The 16,583-nt window shown below is 57.2% G+C and overlaps 2 protein-coding genes across 6 annotated transcripts in view; one reads left to right on the forward strand and one right to left on the reverse strand.

Annotated features, from left to right (window-relative positions):
• The window catches only part of TMCO4 (transmembrane and coiled-coil domains 4), a 91,218-nt gene extending 88,719 nt beyond the window's left edge, over positions 1 to 2,499 (forward strand). For all 5 annotated transcript variants that reach the window (XM_025447198.3, XM_025447197.3, XM_025447201.3 and 2 more), the window contains one exon: positions 1,380 to 2,499. In XM_025447198.3, the coding sequence (XP_025302983.3) occupies positions 1,380 to 1,754 (375 nt within the window). In that variant the 3' untranslated portion in view covers positions 1,755 to 2,499. The remainder of the gene's footprint in view (positions 1 to 1,379) is intronic.
• Positions 2,500 to 3,042: 543 nt separating this feature from the next.
• On the reverse strand, positions 3,043 to 14,813 carry HTR6 (5-hydroxytryptamine receptor 6). Its single transcript, XM_025447203.3, has 3 exons — positions 13,605 to 14,813; positions 5,186 to 5,344; positions 3,043 to 4,984 (listed from the first exon to the last, which is right to left on the reverse strand). Exons 1-3 carry the CDS (start codon positions 14,316 to 14,318, stop codon positions 4,535 to 4,537), a joined length of 1,323 nt encoding a protein of 440 aa, XP_025302988.1. The 5' UTR covers positions 14,319 to 14,813; the 3' UTR covers positions 3,043 to 4,534.
• Between the last annotated feature and the right edge of the window lie 1,770 nt (positions 14,814 to 16,583).

Consider the following 16,583-nt stretch of genomic DNA (forward strand, 5'->3'; position numbering starts at 1 on the left):
GAAAGAGAGAAAAAGAAAGAAAGAAAGAAAGAAAGAAAGAAGAAAGAAAGAGAGAGAGAGAGAGGGAAGGAAGGAAGGAAGGAGGGAAGGAAGGAAGGAAGGAAGGAAGGAAGGAAGGAAGGAAGGAAGGAAGGAAGGAAGGAAGGAAGGAAGGGAGTCGCCAGCAGGTTCTGGTTGTAAGAAAATAACAAAACCATACGGGGAATTGTCATCTTGTGTTCTTGAAAACACATTTGAATAGCTCAGTGTGATTTGTGATTCAAATGGAAATGCAGATGTTATCAACTGAGCCTTTGTGTGGTTCCCTAAGGGTCCCCCGTGTTTTTCCTGCCTTCTTTCTAAACAAAAAGAAAGGTTCTGTCCTGAGCAGACCCCCTGGACTGAGGGGGGAGAGCGCAGGGCTGCATTTCAGGAGCCGAGCTGAGCTGAGCAGACTCCAGCTGCAGCATTGCAAGCAGAGCCCCATGCGCCTTTGCTCCTCACGTGCTGTGTGTCGCGAAGCAAACCACCATCCCTCTCTGGACTTTGCTTTCCTCTTCGGTAAAACGACAGTGATTTTCAAAGTTCCCCTCCCCAACTCATTGTCAATGAGGACAGTAGGTCCACATTCAAAACCCAACTCTGACGGATCCTGGCTGTATGTCCTGGGGCAAGTCACCTTACCTCTCGAAGGCTCTATTCCTTCATCAACAGTTAGCAGCCAATACCTGTCAAAGGACCGTGTGCACGGAGTTCATCCACAATGTACTAAGGACATACTACGTGTGGGGCATTGTCCATGACCGCCGTCAGGCAGAGGGCATTCCCAGTCACCCCTTCCCTTCACTCACTGACACATCCCAACACAAAAGTGGGGGTATCTCTATTCTCTGAGGAAGAAGGTGGGCACTTCTCTGTTCTCAACCTTTGTCTTAGTGACAATTCCTGCCCCCAAAGGACCCAGATTTTATAAAGAAACATCTTTCATCTTTATTTAATAAATTCTAGAATGAGGGCCTCTGGGTGGCTTAGTGGTTTAGCATCTGCCTTCAGCTCAGGTCGTGATCCCAGGGTCATGGGATCGAAGTCCCACTTCAGACTCCCTGCAGGGAGCCTGCTTCTCCTTCTGCCTGTGTCTCTGCCTCCCTCTCTGTGTCTCTCATGAATAAATAAGTAAAACCTAAAAATAAATTAATAAAAATAAATTCTAGAATGGCCATGAACCCACCCCAGAGGCTTCCCACCCCACTCTGGATTTGAGAGTCATTGAGAGCTGGAGTCTTGGCGTTGGTGATCGGGTAACTGAGGGAGAGGGTGAGGCCCAGGAGCTTAGCTGGGCGCCCTGGGAAGGGCAAAGCTCTGACCACCCACCATGACCCTCGCTCACTGTCCTCCTACAGGTCAGCGGCCACTTGGACTACGCCAAGAAGATGGACGTCATCCTGAAGACTGTGGGCATCCACACCAAGCCGGGCTGGGATGAAAAGGGGCTCCTGCTGGCCCCGGGCAGCCTGCCCCAAGAAGAGCCTCACCGGGCAGCCACCACCTCGTCATCAGAGAAGACCACACCCGGAGACAGCCCCAAAGTGGCCACATCCACTGACCCTACCCGAGCCCAGGTGCCAACAGGGCTGGACCAGGAAGGGGCCTCCCCTCCTGCCGCTACCAGCCCGGCTAAGAGCCCCCAGATCTGCAGCCATGGCATGGACCCCAACCCACTGGGCTGCCCGGATTGTGCCAGTGAGACCCAGGGGCCCTGCCCCGGGCTGGACTGACCGCAGAGGGGGCTTGAGCTGCCTTCCCAGGTTCCTCCACATAGCTCGCTCTTACCCTCCACCAGGTGCCCCACACGAGCTCTGAATTTCCACCTGTACCTTTCCCAAGTGGAAGGCATTGGGATTGAAAAGAAAGGAACTGGAAGGAGGGGAGTGGCAGAGAGACAGTGTTCCCTCCCCCAGGAAGCCAGGCTGGAGCCCTGCAGAGACAACCAAGCACAGTCTAGAGCTCCAGGACTCTACCACCCTTGGGCTTCCCATATTTCGGGCCGCAGGTGTAGGGGCTGGCTGACCACCTGGGGGCCCAGGGGGCTCCCACACCACCACTCTCCCCCAGTCCCAGTAAATCCAGGTGAACGCCTGCTCTTCCATCCACATGCCAGGCTGCCCGCCAGCCCCCAGGCATCACTGATGCACCTACAGAGCAGGTGCAGGTGAGAAGCCAGCCGCTCACTCTCTGCTCTTGGGAGGCACGATCAGATGTGCCTTGTGCGGCCACTCAAGCTGTGCACTGCAGAACTACTGGGGTGTGGTCACAAGGATGTGATGTGAAGGGTGCCGCCGCCCTTGTTGTGCTACGTGGTAGCCCTGGATGTAACTGTCACAGCGTGGTGAATATATGCTGAATCAGCATGCACTGTGTGTGTGGATTGGGCCTGGTGACAAGAATGAATTCCACGGGGCAAGGGTTTCCTACAGCAGGGAGGGGAGTGATGATTATAATAATAAAAATAATCATAGAGAACTTACCACTCATTGAGAATTTGCCAAGGACAGAGTGCTTACCTGGGTTGCCTCGGCTGACCTACCAATAACCTTAGGAGATAGCTACTATTATTACCTTCATGTTACTGAAGGTCCTTGAGACCCAGAGAGGTTAGGTAGCCTGCTCAAGGTCACACAGCTGGTCAGTCTCAAACTCCACTCAGGCTCCAGAGCCTGAACTCTTGGCCACTGTATCTCAGCCTCCTGTGTTCCTTCCAGTGTCCCTGAATGAGGGGGCCAGAGACGGTTCTCCTCCATTGTGCAAATGGGGAAACCAAGGCTCAGGCAGAGAAAGTATTGATAAGCTCTGGGGGAGGCAGCCCAGAGGGGGACAGCAGAAGGAACTAGAATATTAGAGCTGAGGGGATCCTCACGTATGCGCGCTTGCTTGTTCATTCAACAAATATTTACAGAATGGCTGCTAGGAGTTCAGACGGCTCATTTTGCCCAAGGTCTCATCCCACTTCACCAAATGCTTCTCCAACCCCAGGGGCCCCTCAAGTGAATCCAGTCCACACCACGGTCACCGCCTCAGGTAGCGTTTATTCGGAGTCCACTCAGGCAGGGCTGGGGGCAGAGAGGGAGCCCCAACGAGCACCATGGCCCCTCTGTGGCCAGTGCCCAGGGCCAGAGTTGAATCTAATCAGCACCAAGGAGAGCGCCAGGCCACTGTGGAGGGCTCCCTGGGAGTTTGGCCTGATGGGGCCTCAGAATGAAAAGGACCGCATGGCAGGTAAACTGTGGGGACCAAGAGATTTTTTCCCCCACCCTCAAAAACAACCCAGGCCCCTGTGCCAGGGTCCACCGAGCTGCCTGAGGGCAGCGACCCACACCAGAGACCGCTCTGCTGACCCAAGTGGCTGCCGCTTCTATTTCCCTGGCTGACCAGGGATGCCAGGAGGCAGTGGGGCCATGGGCTGGTCTATCTCCATCAGCTGGTTCCCTTCCACGTCCAAGGAAGTTCAGGGTGGAGGGAAAGCCATTCCTGGTGTTGAGCAAGAAACCACCAGCTCCCTCTTTGCCCCCAGGAGTCGTGGTGGAGCAGCCTGGGAGTGGGGATGGGAGCCCCACTCGGCATCCAGAGCAAAGAGTTGGGGAGCCATGGTCAGTCAGGTGGTGGGATGTGGACCAGGGCTGAAGGGGAGGAGGGAGATGGGAAAACAGTGGGAACAAACAGCCCCTCCGGGCCCACAGCGAGAGGCCAGGGGGTGCTGGATGACCAGGAGTTGTACCAACAGCAAGTACCACCTACAGCAGCACCACCCATGGGTACTGGGTACTTTGTACATGGAATACCAGGCTCTGAAAGGCTAAGGAACCTTTCTGTCCAAGAGCTAGTGAGTAATGGAGCAGAGATTCAAATTTAGGCCTTCCTGACTCCCAGGGCAGGTGTTTTTCTGTGCAGCCCCACACACATCTGAGGCAGTGGCTAGACCGAAAACCAGCAAATCATCCTCACAGTTACAGATCATCCAAGCCAGCGCATCCCAAACTATAATGTGCACACATGTCACCTGGAGCTCCTGCTAACGTGCAGATTCTAACTCAGTGGGTCTTGGGTGGGGGGTAGGTAGAGGCGTACATTTTTAACGAACTGCAGGGAGGTGACACTAATGCTGGCAGCCCCCGGAGGAGTGAGGGATTCAGCCCAACACTAATCTACCTCTGCAGATAGAGGCATCCCTCCCCTGCAGTCTCATCAAATGTCAAAGGAGATAATTGCCTTCACCCTAACTTGAACCAAGAGGTCCTTTTCCCCTCTGCCAGAGCCCTCCAGCCACCTCCACACACACCCACAGGTCACACTCAGCAAGAGCATCCTGGAGAAAATTTTATCTGAGCCAGCTGTTTTCCCAGTGGGCGGGCAGTGGGGGCTGGGTCAGTGCACCCCACTGGAACTCAGAGGGCTTCCAGGAGACCTGCAGCCTCCCAGCCTTAGCCAAGAGCTGGTCCAAGGCCTTTGGGGACTTCATCCCATCTAGTCCAGCGCTCCACTGACCAGCTCCAAGCCCGCGTCAGTTCGTGGGAGCGCCAAGTGGGTGCAGCTGCAGCTGGGGCTCGACAGGATCGATGTTGAAGAAATTGACTACAGCTGCAACCCTGGTGGGGGGCGGGGGCTCCCGGGGGGCCTCTCTAGGCAGCAGGGGCTGGGCCGTGCGCTGCTGGCCTGAGGAGCCACCGGAACCCGAGCCTGAGTCAGAATTGGAGTCAGGTGGCAGAGGCAGTGGCAACACGTGCTGCAGGCTCAGGCCCGGCCGGGGGCCGCTGTGAGAGGTTCGCATAGAGGGTGAGGCAAGGCTGGCCCGGCGTTCCCTGGGGCAGTGGGGACATGGCAAGAACCTGCCCAGGGCCCGTTTGAAGTCCCGCATGAAGAGTGGGTAGATGATGGGGTTCATGGTGCTGTTACAGTAACCCAGCCATGTGAGCACATCGAAGAGGTCTGGGGAGATGCAGTCGCACACAGCCTGGAGAGATGGGGTACGTCATGCTCGGCCCTGGAGCAGAGCCACAGACCACCCCAGCCAGCACGGATGGGACAAGCACCCACAAACACATATGCCATGAGAGGCAGCCCGCCCTCCTCTATCCCCGTGTCCGGGCTGGGGTGCAGTTCGGGGCCTCCCCCAGCAAGGCCTGGACTCACCTGCCCCCTGTGGTGGCATTACCTGGACTATGTTGGCCACAAAGAAGGGCAGCCAGGTCACAAAGAACATGCCCAACAGGATGCCCAGTGTCAGACTGGCCTTCAAGGCCTTCCTGCTGTGCTTGGTGGCCAGACGCCTGCTATCGGCTGACTCCATCCCTGGGCGTGGGGTCCTGGGCACCTGTCAAACACAAGGCCACACACATAAGTCACCTGAGAAAGAGCCCCAGTCTGACCCTGATCCCAGCCACAGACTGAGCCTCGATCTTCATTCTACGTGGAGCCTTAGTCCCAGCAATAAACCGAGTCCTCCTGAGCCTTGACTGAGCCCATCTGTAGTCCTAGATATCCCAATAGTAGACCTGACCTGGACTCCAGAGTAAACCTTGATCTAGACCAAGTGCTGACATCAGCAATAAGCCAAGCCCCTGCTCATGGTCCCAGACTGAGCCTGAGAATTGCCATAGATTGAGACCCACACAACCAAGGTCTCAAACGGAGCCTTAACCCTGGACCAGACTGAGCCCATCCTTAGCCCCAGACTGTGGCCTGAGCTCAGCAATAGACTGAGCCCTGATCCTGACACAAGGATCTCTAGGAAGGGCAGAGAGACAGAGCAACACTATCAGACAATTCAGAAGACCCCCCCACACCGCCACCGCCACCCACCTCACAAAGGACAACACTCGGTACCAGTCAACACACATGACCATGAGCCCCAGCACCACACAAAGCCTTTAGCCCTCCAAGAATAGTTGCTATTAAACAGTACTTGACAAAAAAGATCCTGCTGCTGCCCAGAGCATGACAGTCTCTTCATATATGGATTCTCCTCATATTTGGGAGTAATGATTTTGCCTGGACCGCTACCCTCGTGCTACACAAGATACAGTGCTTTTCTGAAAACATGTGCACAGAGTAAATGTTTGCAATGAAGTCAATTTTAGACTACGAGGGGTGCTAGTGACCTTGGCATTTGACAACTCAAATTACACTGTGGACAGACAGACATCTTCATTCCCAAACGTTAACCTCAAGAGCTGGAGTATGGGGCAGAAAAGAAGGAGAAGGGAGCTGCCCTGCAGCAGCCATCGAAAGGGACACAGGCATGAGGGGGTTAAAATTTGACTTTGCAAACTGGCAACCAGCAGTCCCAAAACATCAAAAAGCTCTGAACCAGACAATCCTTTAGTCCAGCTGTTCTTTTAACTTTTTCAACCTCCTGAGCTCATTGAGAAGCCATGAAATCTATTTTTTAAAATTTCCCCAAAGAACAAAAAGCTTATAAATTTGTACACATGCACTCACAGAGAAGAAAACATCCCACATTTCCAGCAGGTTCCGAGACCACCGTGAGGTCCAGCCACGAAGCCCCCCTCTAAACTGTGTGTTGTAATCAATTTGGAGTTTCGTACATCGGTGTTACACAAAGTGAGACCCAGCCACATTTACAGTTTAAGTAAATACCAGCGTGCCAAGGTGTGCACAGTTGACTGAACTGTGTAAAGGTTTCATGTGTTCCCTGGGAACACACCTGGACTTTGGGAGCAAGGGCTTCCTCCAACTTTTTTTTTCCTTTTCTTTTTTAAGATTTTATTTTTATAAAATAATCTTTAAAAAAAAATTTATAATCTCTACACCCACCGTGGGGCTTGAGCTCATAGCCCCAAGATCAAGAGTCACATGCTCCTCCAACTGAGCCAGCCAGGCGCTCCTCCTCCATTTCCTAAACTGCAGGAGAGCCCAGCTGAGCTCTTGAGGGAGCCAGAGGTGGGTTGAGTGAGTATAGGGTAATTGGAAGAGTTAGAAGGAGGCAGGAAGGGAACCAGATTCCCAGGCAACCTTCGCAGATGGAAAGGGGGCGGAGGAGGCAAAGCCAAGAAGATGTGTCAGTCCCGGGGAGCACCAAAGCCAAACCCCCACCCAGCTCTCAGGCGCAGGGGCTCCCTTCCCAGCCCTGTTCTTCCCGCCTCCTCCGGGTGGCCAGGCTTGGGGTCCTGTCCATGGTGCTGAAACCCCAGGTCTACGCTGTCTTCTATGGGATGGAGAGGCCGGAGTCCAGAATGGCAGTGGGCAGGAGGGGAGAGAGGAAGCACACTCCCACCCCCTCGGTATGTGGGTCCAGGTGAAATCTGGTTATATGAATGCCAAGGACAAATTCACAAAGAGCAGCCTAAGAGAAGCCCTTGATTTCCCCTCCTCTGTCTTGGTGGGGCAGCCTTGTGCGGAGGCCAGAGCTGGACTTGTAAAGACAAGTGATCTGGCTTCAAGTCATGCCTCTACCACTTACTCGCTCTGTGATCTTGAGACAGTCTCTGTTTCCACATCTGTAAAATGGGAAAAACAATACTCAGCTTGTGGAGTTGTAGCGAGGCTGTGGATAATAAATGCATGCACGGCACCTGACACAGAGTATGTGCTACATACATGGTAGCCTTGAGGTTGGTTCAAGTGGAGTTGGAGGCTGGGGAAATTTTGAGCACCCTCAGGGGCCCTGTCCTTCTGCCAGCAGCTCAGGCTCCCCAAGCAGCCTGACAGATGTCAGGACAAATGCTCTGACTCACCATGCTGTAGCAAGGGAGGGGGAAAGGCTCTGCTTTTGTCTTTCGTCTTCTCCTTTTCTCCCTTCCAGAGTAGACTCTAGGTGGCTTCTGTGGCCCCACCATGGTCAGCTTGGAGGAGAGGCTCCTGCTTCCTCCAAAGATCTGTCATACCTTCATATTGCTGCCATCAATGGGGACAGACAGTAGGGAAGGAGGGAGCCACCACCTCCAGAGGAGCCACCCACACAGATACCCCCCTGACCTCTGGTAACCTGTGGGGGTTGGGGGAGCGAGAGACAGCCCTGATCTTATCAGAGCTCTATGACACTGGGGAACGGAGACACTGGAGAAATATTTGGGTGGGAGGCAATCACTAGGATGGGAGTTCCAGAGAAGGAATTAAAGATGGCCTCGGATTCCCTCTCTAGGAATTTTCCTGGGAAAATCCTGGGTTTTCTTTCTCTTCTTCTCCCTAAAGAGTTGACCCAAGAATACAGGACAAAAGGAAGAGAGAAGGAAACCAAGGCTCAGAGAGGATAGAGGACCTTGCCCAGTTCACACCGTCCCAGTACAAGGCCTCAAAGCAAAGCACCCCAAGTGACCCCCAATCAGCACCATCGTCTGCATTTAGGGAACAGTTACTACATGTCAGCATTAGTCAAGCCATTAAGTCTTTCCATGGGGTAGGTATTATTCTCCCCCTTTTGCCAGTGAGGTCCAGAGAGGCAAAACAACTTGCCAGAAGTCACACAGCAGCTAAGTGTTAAGTCAGGCATTCAGAGTCATTTCTAACTCCAGAAATTGCATTTCTTCCACTCCATCACACCGCCTCCATGTTGTGGGGGGGGAGGTTATAGAAATCCCCACCTCTGTCACCAAGAGGCCCTCATGAAGCAGAGGTAAGTGGCAGTCCCCAGCCTCACCCTGAGATCTAGCTGACGCCAGCCTTACCCTGCCCACTTCCCTCTGCCCTTGTCACCATGTCCTGGCGTTTGTGTGCCCCTTATACATGCATGTGTCGCCATCAAGGGCAGCCTCCTGGAAGACAGTCTGTCAGTGCCCTTCCAGGAGGCAGCTCCACCACTTACAGGTTCCTACGTTCAATAAATACCCATGCACGTCTGCACGCTCGGCATATATGGAAATGTGTATTACAACACTATTCCTGGAAAAAACTGGAAACAGCCTAAACGTGCATGGAAGGATGGTGGTTAAACAAACCATGGTAGATTCCCACCATAGACTACGACACAGATGTTTAAAAGAATATAATTGGCCGGGGACCCGTGGGTGGTTTAGCGCCTGCCTTCAACTCAGGGCATGGTCCTGAAGTCCTGGGATTGAGTCCCATGTTGGGCTCCCTGCATGGAGCCTGCTTCTCCCTCTGACTGTGTCTTTGCCTCTCTGTATGTGTGTGTCTCTTCTGAATAAATAAATAAAATCTTTAAAAAAAGAGAATATAATTGGCCAAATGAAAAGATCTCCAAGAGATAATATCAAAATTAAGTAGTAATGGCAAGTTGCAAAATAATTGATACAACAGGACTCCATTTGCTTAAAAAATACATGAAACAAAGAGCAATAAGTCCCTTCAGGTGCATAAGCAAACATGGAAACGCAAAGAAAAAGGAGTGGAAAGACATATCCTAAATCGTTAAGAGTGTCCCTGGGAACAGAAGGTGACAGGGTGGGATTTGGGAGGGTCTTTCACTTTATCTCTCTGGCTGGATTTTTTTTTTTTTTATTCCTTTTTCTAAGTAGGCTCTATATCCAATGACCCCAGGATCAAGAGTCAAATGCCCTAATGAATGGGCCAGCCAGGCACCCCCTGGGCTTTTATTTTAAAGTGTATTTATGTATTCTTTTGTGTAATTCAAAAATTGTTCCGATCATCTACTCGTAGTGCGAGGGTTCTAAGACAGACTCTGGAGCCAGACTGTCTGGTTTCAAACGGTGGCTCTGTTGCTGCCTAGCTGTGTGACCTCAAGCGAAGAGATTCACCTCCCTGTGCCTCAGCTGTCGCATCTGTAAAATGGCAATTTTACAGTGGCATCCGCCTCATAGGCTTGTGGTAAGGACTAAGATAATAGGCACAAAGTCACCTGACCAGGGCCTGGCACACAGGAGGCCCCGTGTAAGAGTCAGCCGGCATTTCCGTTATTAGGGTCCAGCTCAGCTCTTTGATTATGACGATGACACTGTTATTGGCAGCCTTCGTGGGCTTTTTCCCTAGAGAGGCTCAAATGGATGATTTCTCCAGAACCACACATCTTACCACCAAGAGGAAAGGGGCGGAACACTTGTTGAGCGCCCAGTAGGTGCCAGGCTTACAGATGTTATCCCACCGACTCTTCAAACAGCCTCATGTGATAAGCGGCATTACCCCTGGGCTCGTGGGAGCCGAATGACTTGCCCAACATCATCAGCAGCGATGGAAAGGAGGCGGGATTTGAACCCCTGACCGGCTGGAAGCCCAAGCTCCTGCACCCAGCTCTGCTGCTCCAGGCCACCTTGTTCCCCGCAGCAGCTGAGGCTGCCATGCTCGGCACTGCTCCTGTCAGCCTCTCCCCAGCTCAGCCCCCTCCTCCTCCTCCTCCGAGATATTTCTGTGATCACAGCCTCCTCTGAGGAGGAGGAAGGACAGCGGTGGAAGGGGAGACAGATCGCTTAGACAAAGTGATGCAGAGTTGGGTGAGGGAGGGTGGAGAAGGCTGGCGGAGGAGGAGAAGGGGAGAAACTGATGGGAGAGGGGGTGCGAGGAAGATGGGGGGATGGGGAAGGCAGGGAAGGCAGCGAGAAGGACCTGGAAGAGAAAGGGGTGGGAGCAGGGAAGAGCAGGGCAGCAGGGAAAGGGTTCCGGACCGAAGGCACAGGTCATGGCACACGGACCAAGAGGCTGGGGAGGGACACTCCCCGACAGATTCCTTCTCCCCGGCCGCCCTCCACCCCGGAGCTCCCACCCTGGTCCCTCCCGAGGATGAGCACCGTGCCACCCTGGCACACAGCTCTGTCTGCCTCTCTCTCCCTCTGCCCCTACCCTGGCCGCATCTCACTCACTCCGAAACTGCTCTCCCCACGCCCCCTCGTCTTCCCCAGTCTCTGCCTGGGCCGGAAGCAAGACCCCCTACCTCATAGTCGAGGGGCCAGGAAACCTGGGCCGAAACCTCTGAGCTAATCAGTGGCTTCTGAAAAGCCTGTTCACATACTTACATAGATATGGGGGTTGGGGGGGCTGACTAAAATGCTCGTGCCTGCTCAGTCACCGTGTCCTCAGACCCAGAGGAGCTGAGGCCTCAGGAACCTGCATCCCCCTTTCCCTCCACCCTCCGTGGGGAAGCTAACGGCTGGATTGGGGAAGGGAGCCAAGGGCGAGGTCGGGCTTGAAACAGGAGGAAGGAGAGCAATGCACCCCAAGTTTTGTTCATCCTCATCAGTTCCTTTAGGTCCAGGCACTTCAAGCCTCCACTGCCCAGCTGGAAGCCCGGTCTCGGGGGCAGGCCAGCTTGAGTGGGAGGGAAGAGGTCATGACCCAGGAAGATGGAGTCTATATCCCAGAAACAAATTCCACAAATGTAGGCAGTTGTGCAGACAATAAGGAAAACAGGCATGCAGGAGGCTTGCTTAGCAGCTGGGTCTGACACTTCCCATCTCTCTCTCTCTCTCTCTCTCTGAACCTCAGGCCCCCCATCTCTCAAACAAGGATGATGGTAGTCCTGCTTGGGTGGGTGTTTGGAGGACTTAGCTCGGGGCCTGGCACACAGTGAGCACTCAGAGACTGTGGGGCTGCAGCTGTCAGCACCCCTGGGCTCCTGCCCACGTCTGAGGCCACAGTCTCACATTCGATCCTGGTACCAGCCACTTACCCTCATGGACAGAAAAGTGCATCATGGGGGACAGAAAATCCAGACCTGTCCCACCCCGGCCCCACCAGGACCAGTCACCTTCTCACATCCTTAATCCCTAGAGCGAGCTCCCCAATGCGCAGAAGTGGAAGATGACCCGAAGTGGTAAATGGACCCATAAAATAACTGAATGCCAGAGTGAGAACATTGGCCTTTTCCAGCACTCTTCCAGCTCTTCTGGTTGTGTCAAGAGAAAGTTGGTGTTGATGCTGCTACGTCTTTAACATCCGCTAACACCAAAGAGGAAGCGAGCCTGGGGCTGGGCCACTACAACCATGACCGTGAAGCCACTGCCGGGGTTCCTGCCGCTCACTGAGGCTGTCTTTGCCTTCTGTGCATGGCAAAAGTTTCCATTTCCGGAAGAGATAAGTTTCCTTTCTAAACAAATGCATGGAAGTAAAAAGATAAGTGAGGTGATGGAGAGAAAATGCAAAAAAACAGGATAAGGAAGCCACCTGAGGCGTGTGGGTGGGTGGAAAGTAGGCAGATAGATAGTCCAAGGTGGTTCCAGATGCCTCAAGTTTGGGAACCACTCCTTTGAAAGAACCCAGAGAGAGAGTGTGGATGGCCCAGGGCAGCCTTCCCACTGCTGGGGAACCAAGTCAGGGTCACAGCCACCTACTGCGATTCTGGAACATTCTCCAGTGAGCACAGACAGAGGGAGGGTGTAGGACTGTAGCCAGGACCTCCTGTCCACCCCAAGCCCTGTTCCCCTGGTTGATGGGGAGGCTGCAGCTCTGGGCCACATGGACCAGGGGGACTGTATTTCAGCCCCCATCCACCCCAAACCCCCAGGTACCCACCCATCCCGTAGGAGCCTCCTCCTGGGGCTACATCAAGATCGGAGAGCCCAGTCTCAGGGCCTATGACCTCATCCTTTGGGGCTCAGGCCTGGTCAACCATTTCTTGGGGGATTAGGACAATAGACACTAAGACTGTGATGCCTTATGGCCTAAGTGACAGGAGCAGCACTGCAGGGCCTTACCACTAATTACTAAGTAATTAGTAAGCACCTAGTGCGTACAGCGGCGATGAAAACCGCCCCAGTCGTGCCCACCCTACAATCTAGTGGAGGAGATAGACAATGAACGAGTCAACAAGTAAACCCGTTGTTAAGATAGAGAATAACAGGGTGAGGGAGTGCAGATGGGTCTGCAGACAGGGTGGACAGGGACACACTCTAGGAAGAGGTGACCCGTGAGCTGAAAAAGAGTCAGGCAAGGCAGCCCCAAGGGAAGAGCGTTCCAGGCAGAGGGAACAGCGATGCAAAGTCCTGGACACAGGAGTCAGTCTGATGCCTTCCAGGAACACCAGGAGGGCCACGTGGCTGGTGCAGAAGGAAGGAGGGCAGGGGGAGGAGGTGGAGCTGCAGAGGTTGGCAGGCCCAGATTCCCAGGCCACATCCTGACATGGGATGGGAGACGTCTCCTCTTTTAGCTTAAAAGTGACGGGATCACTTTTGTTTTGTCCATTGCTCTGGCTCCTGTGCCCAGAACAGACAGGAGTGCGTCCGCAGTGGAAGCTGGGGAAAGCCCGAGGGAGACTCGTGGGGACTTCCAGGAAAGAAGCAACGGCGGCCTGGTTGACCAGGGCGGCACTGGAGGAGGTACACTTTTAGGGGGACCGCACCAACGGGCCTTGATAATGAACCCCGTGAGCATGAAGGGAGAAAAATGATTCCTACGTTCCTGTGGGGTAACGCCGTGATGGTTCCATCTGCCATGATGGGAAAGGCGGGGGAGGCGGAGGTGGGGCGGGTTGGGAAACCCTGAATTCCCCTGGCCCGCCTTACTTTCTGGAAGCTGCCCCACATGCCCACGGCGCTGTCCTGCAGACAGCCCTGAGTCTGGAGCACCCAAGAGGGCTGCGTCTGGAAATGGGCACCCAGGGGTCACCAGCCTGCGTATATATGGTGAGATGCATGCGGGGCGGGCCCCCCACGGCTGCTCTTTCCTCTCCACCCCGCGGCCCGGGTCTCCCCACGCGCCCCAGGTACCTGCAGCGTCTCCAAGGCCTGGCCGGCCGCGCCCGTGGTGAGGGAGGCCACCTGCACCGCCTGCTTGCGCGCGGCCAGCAGGATCCTGCAGTAGGTGTAGCAGATGGCGCCCGAGGGCAGGAAGAAGGTGAGGCCCGACGCCACGAGGACGAAGGGCAGGCTGGCCAGCAGGCGGCACTGGCCGGGGGCAGGGGCCCGCGCGCGGCCCAGCTGGTGCCAGCCCAGCAGCAGCGGCAGGAAGGAAGCGAGCGCCGCCAGGCTCCAGGCGCCCAGGACGAGCCCCAGGGCGCGCGGGGGCGTCATGCGCAGCTTGTAGCTCAGCGGCGAGAGGATGAGCAGGTAACGGTCCAGGCTGATGAGGCACAGGTTGAGGATGGAGGCGCTGCAGCACATGACGTCGAAGGCGGCCCAGAGCTGGCACAGGCCGCGCGCCAGCACCCAGCGCCCGTACAGCGCGTTCAGCATGGCCGGCGGCATCACCACCAGCCCCACCATCAGGTCCGACGTGAAGAGCGACACCAGGAAGAAGTTGGACGTGTTGCGCAGCGCCGGCTGCGTGCAGATGAGCGCGATGAGCAGCGAGTTGGCCGCCGCCGTCAGCGCGATGACCACGCACAGCGCGGCCGCCACCCAGCCGCTGCCCGCGGGCCCCGACGGCGGCTCCGAGCCCCAGGCCGGGGTGCTGTTGCTGGCAGGGCCGGGCTCGGGGACCATGGGGGCGGCGGGGGGCGGGGGGCGAGGAGGGCAGGCCCGGGAGGGGTCCGCAGGCCTGGGCGAGGCACCTGGAGGGCGTGGGGTCCGCGGTGCGCGTAAACCGCCAGCAGGGGTCAGGTGGGAGGCCAGGGACAGGGCGCAGGGCGGGGTGGAGGGGCGGCGACCCAAGGAGCACGGAGGGGGGGACACGTAGGGGAGGGGGCGCCTGATGGGAGGCGCAGAGCCCCCCGGGGGAGGGGCGGGGGAGGGGGCGGGGACGCGAGGTGACCCGGAGTGGACAGGTGGGAGCAGAGTCCCCTAGAGGGGGCGGGGACGCGAGGTGACCCGGAGTGGACAGGTGGGAGCAGAGTCCCCTAGAGGGGGCGGGCGGGGGGAGGGGCCGGGGACACGAGGTGACCCGGAGTGGACAGGTGGGAGCAGAGTCCCCTAGAGGGGGCGAGTGGGGGGAGGGGCCGGGGACACGAGGTGACCCGGAGTGGACAGGTGGGAGCAGAGTCCCCTAGAGGGGGCGGGCGGGGGGAGGGGCCGGGGACACGAGGTGACCCGGAGTGGACAGGTGGGAGCAGAGTCCCCTAGAGGGGGCGAGTGGGGGGAGGGGCCGGGGACGCGAGGGGACCCGGAGTGGACAGGTGGGAGCAGAGTCCCCTAGAGGGGGCGGGCGGGGGGAGGGGCCGGGGACACGAGGTGACCCGGAGTGGACAGGTGGGAGCAGAGTCCCCTAGAGGGGGCGGGCGGGGGGAGGGGCCGGGGACACGAGGTGACCCGGAGTGGACAGGTGGGAGCAGAGTCCCCTAGAGGGGGCGAGTGGGGGGAGGGGCCGGGGACGCGAAGGGACCCGGAGTGGACAGGTGGGCGGGGGGGGGGGCGGAAGTGGGCCGGGCCGGGGCCGGGCGCTGGGTGCAGGGGCCCACCGTGCGCTCGGCCGAGGGCAGCCCCTCCGCGGCAGGTGGGCGCCCCGCGCGCTCGTGGGGAGCCGCGAGCACTTGGGGCGGCAGGGCGGGGGCCGCGAGCGAAGCCCCGCGTGGGGAGGGCGGGGGTCCGCGCCGCCGCAGAGGCAGCCCGGGCGCGGCGGCCACGGTCCCCTGCGGCGTGCGGGGCGGCCCGGGCGGCCGCGGGCACCGGAGCAGCGGGGGCCGCGCCGCCTCCGCCTTGGGTCCCGGGTCTCGCGCCCCGCGCCCCGCGCCCCGCGCCCCGCGCCCCGCGCCCCGCGCCCGCCCGCGCTCGGTACCTGCGCTCGGAGCTGCTCCGCTGCCGGCGACCGCGGGGCTGGGGGAGGCAGCGGCGGCCGCGGGCCGGGCGGGCGCCCAGGGAGCCCGGGAGGCGCGCGGGGGGCGGGTGGCGCTTCCAGGGGCGCGCGGTCCCGGAGCCGCCGAGCCTGCGCCCCGCCCCGCGGTGGGCGGGGAGAGCCGAGCCCCCGCCCCGCACCCCGGCACCCCCCCCCCCCCCCGCACACCCCTCTCCGACCTGCCGCGGCCGGTTTTATAGAGGACTGCTCCCCAGGGGGGGGGGGTCACCCACCTGCCGCGGGGGGCGCCGCGCGCTCCGGGGACCCCTGGGAGCCGCTGGGGAGCTCGCTTAACACCCAGGTGTGTACACACACGCGCACGTATGACATGTAGATCATACTACACATAATATATAGTGACCCCAGAATGCTTCCTTCCAACCTGTAAACAGCTGGTTACCTCCTCCTCCTCGGGGTCCTTTGAGGTTTCTACCCACCACTCTGCGACCGCGCCAGGCACTAAGGAGGAAGCCCCTGATTTTTTTTTTTTTAAGATTTTATTTATTTATTCACAAGAGACACAGAGAGAGAGACACTGAGAGAGAGGCAGAGACACAGACAGAGGGAGAAGCAGGCTCCATGCAGGGAGCCCGAGGGGGGACTCGATCCCAGGACCCCGTGATCATGCCCTGAGCAGAAGGCAGACACTCAACCACCTGAGCCACCAGGTACCCCGACTTAATTATTTTATAACTGGAATTTTGTACCTTCTGACCACTTTCACCCATTTTGCCCACTCTCCAAACCCTGCCTCTGGCAACCACCAACCTATTCTGAGCCTATGACTTTGGTTTTGTTTGTTTTAGAATCCATATATAGGGATCCCTGGGTGGCGCAGCGGTTTGGCGCCTGCCTTTGGCCCAGGGCATGATCCTGGAGACCCAGGATCGAATCCCACATCGGGCTCCCGGTGCATGGAGCCTGCTTCTCCCTCTGCCTGTGTCTCTGCCTCTCTCTCTCTCTCTGTGACTATCATAAAT

The sequence above is a fragment of the Canis lupus genome, chromosome 2 (genome assembly GCF_003254725.2).
Source record: "Canis lupus dingo isolate Sandy chromosome 2, ASM325472v2, whole genome shotgun sequence".
NCBI lineage: Eukaryota > Metazoa > Chordata > Mammalia > Carnivora > Canidae > Canis > Canis lupus.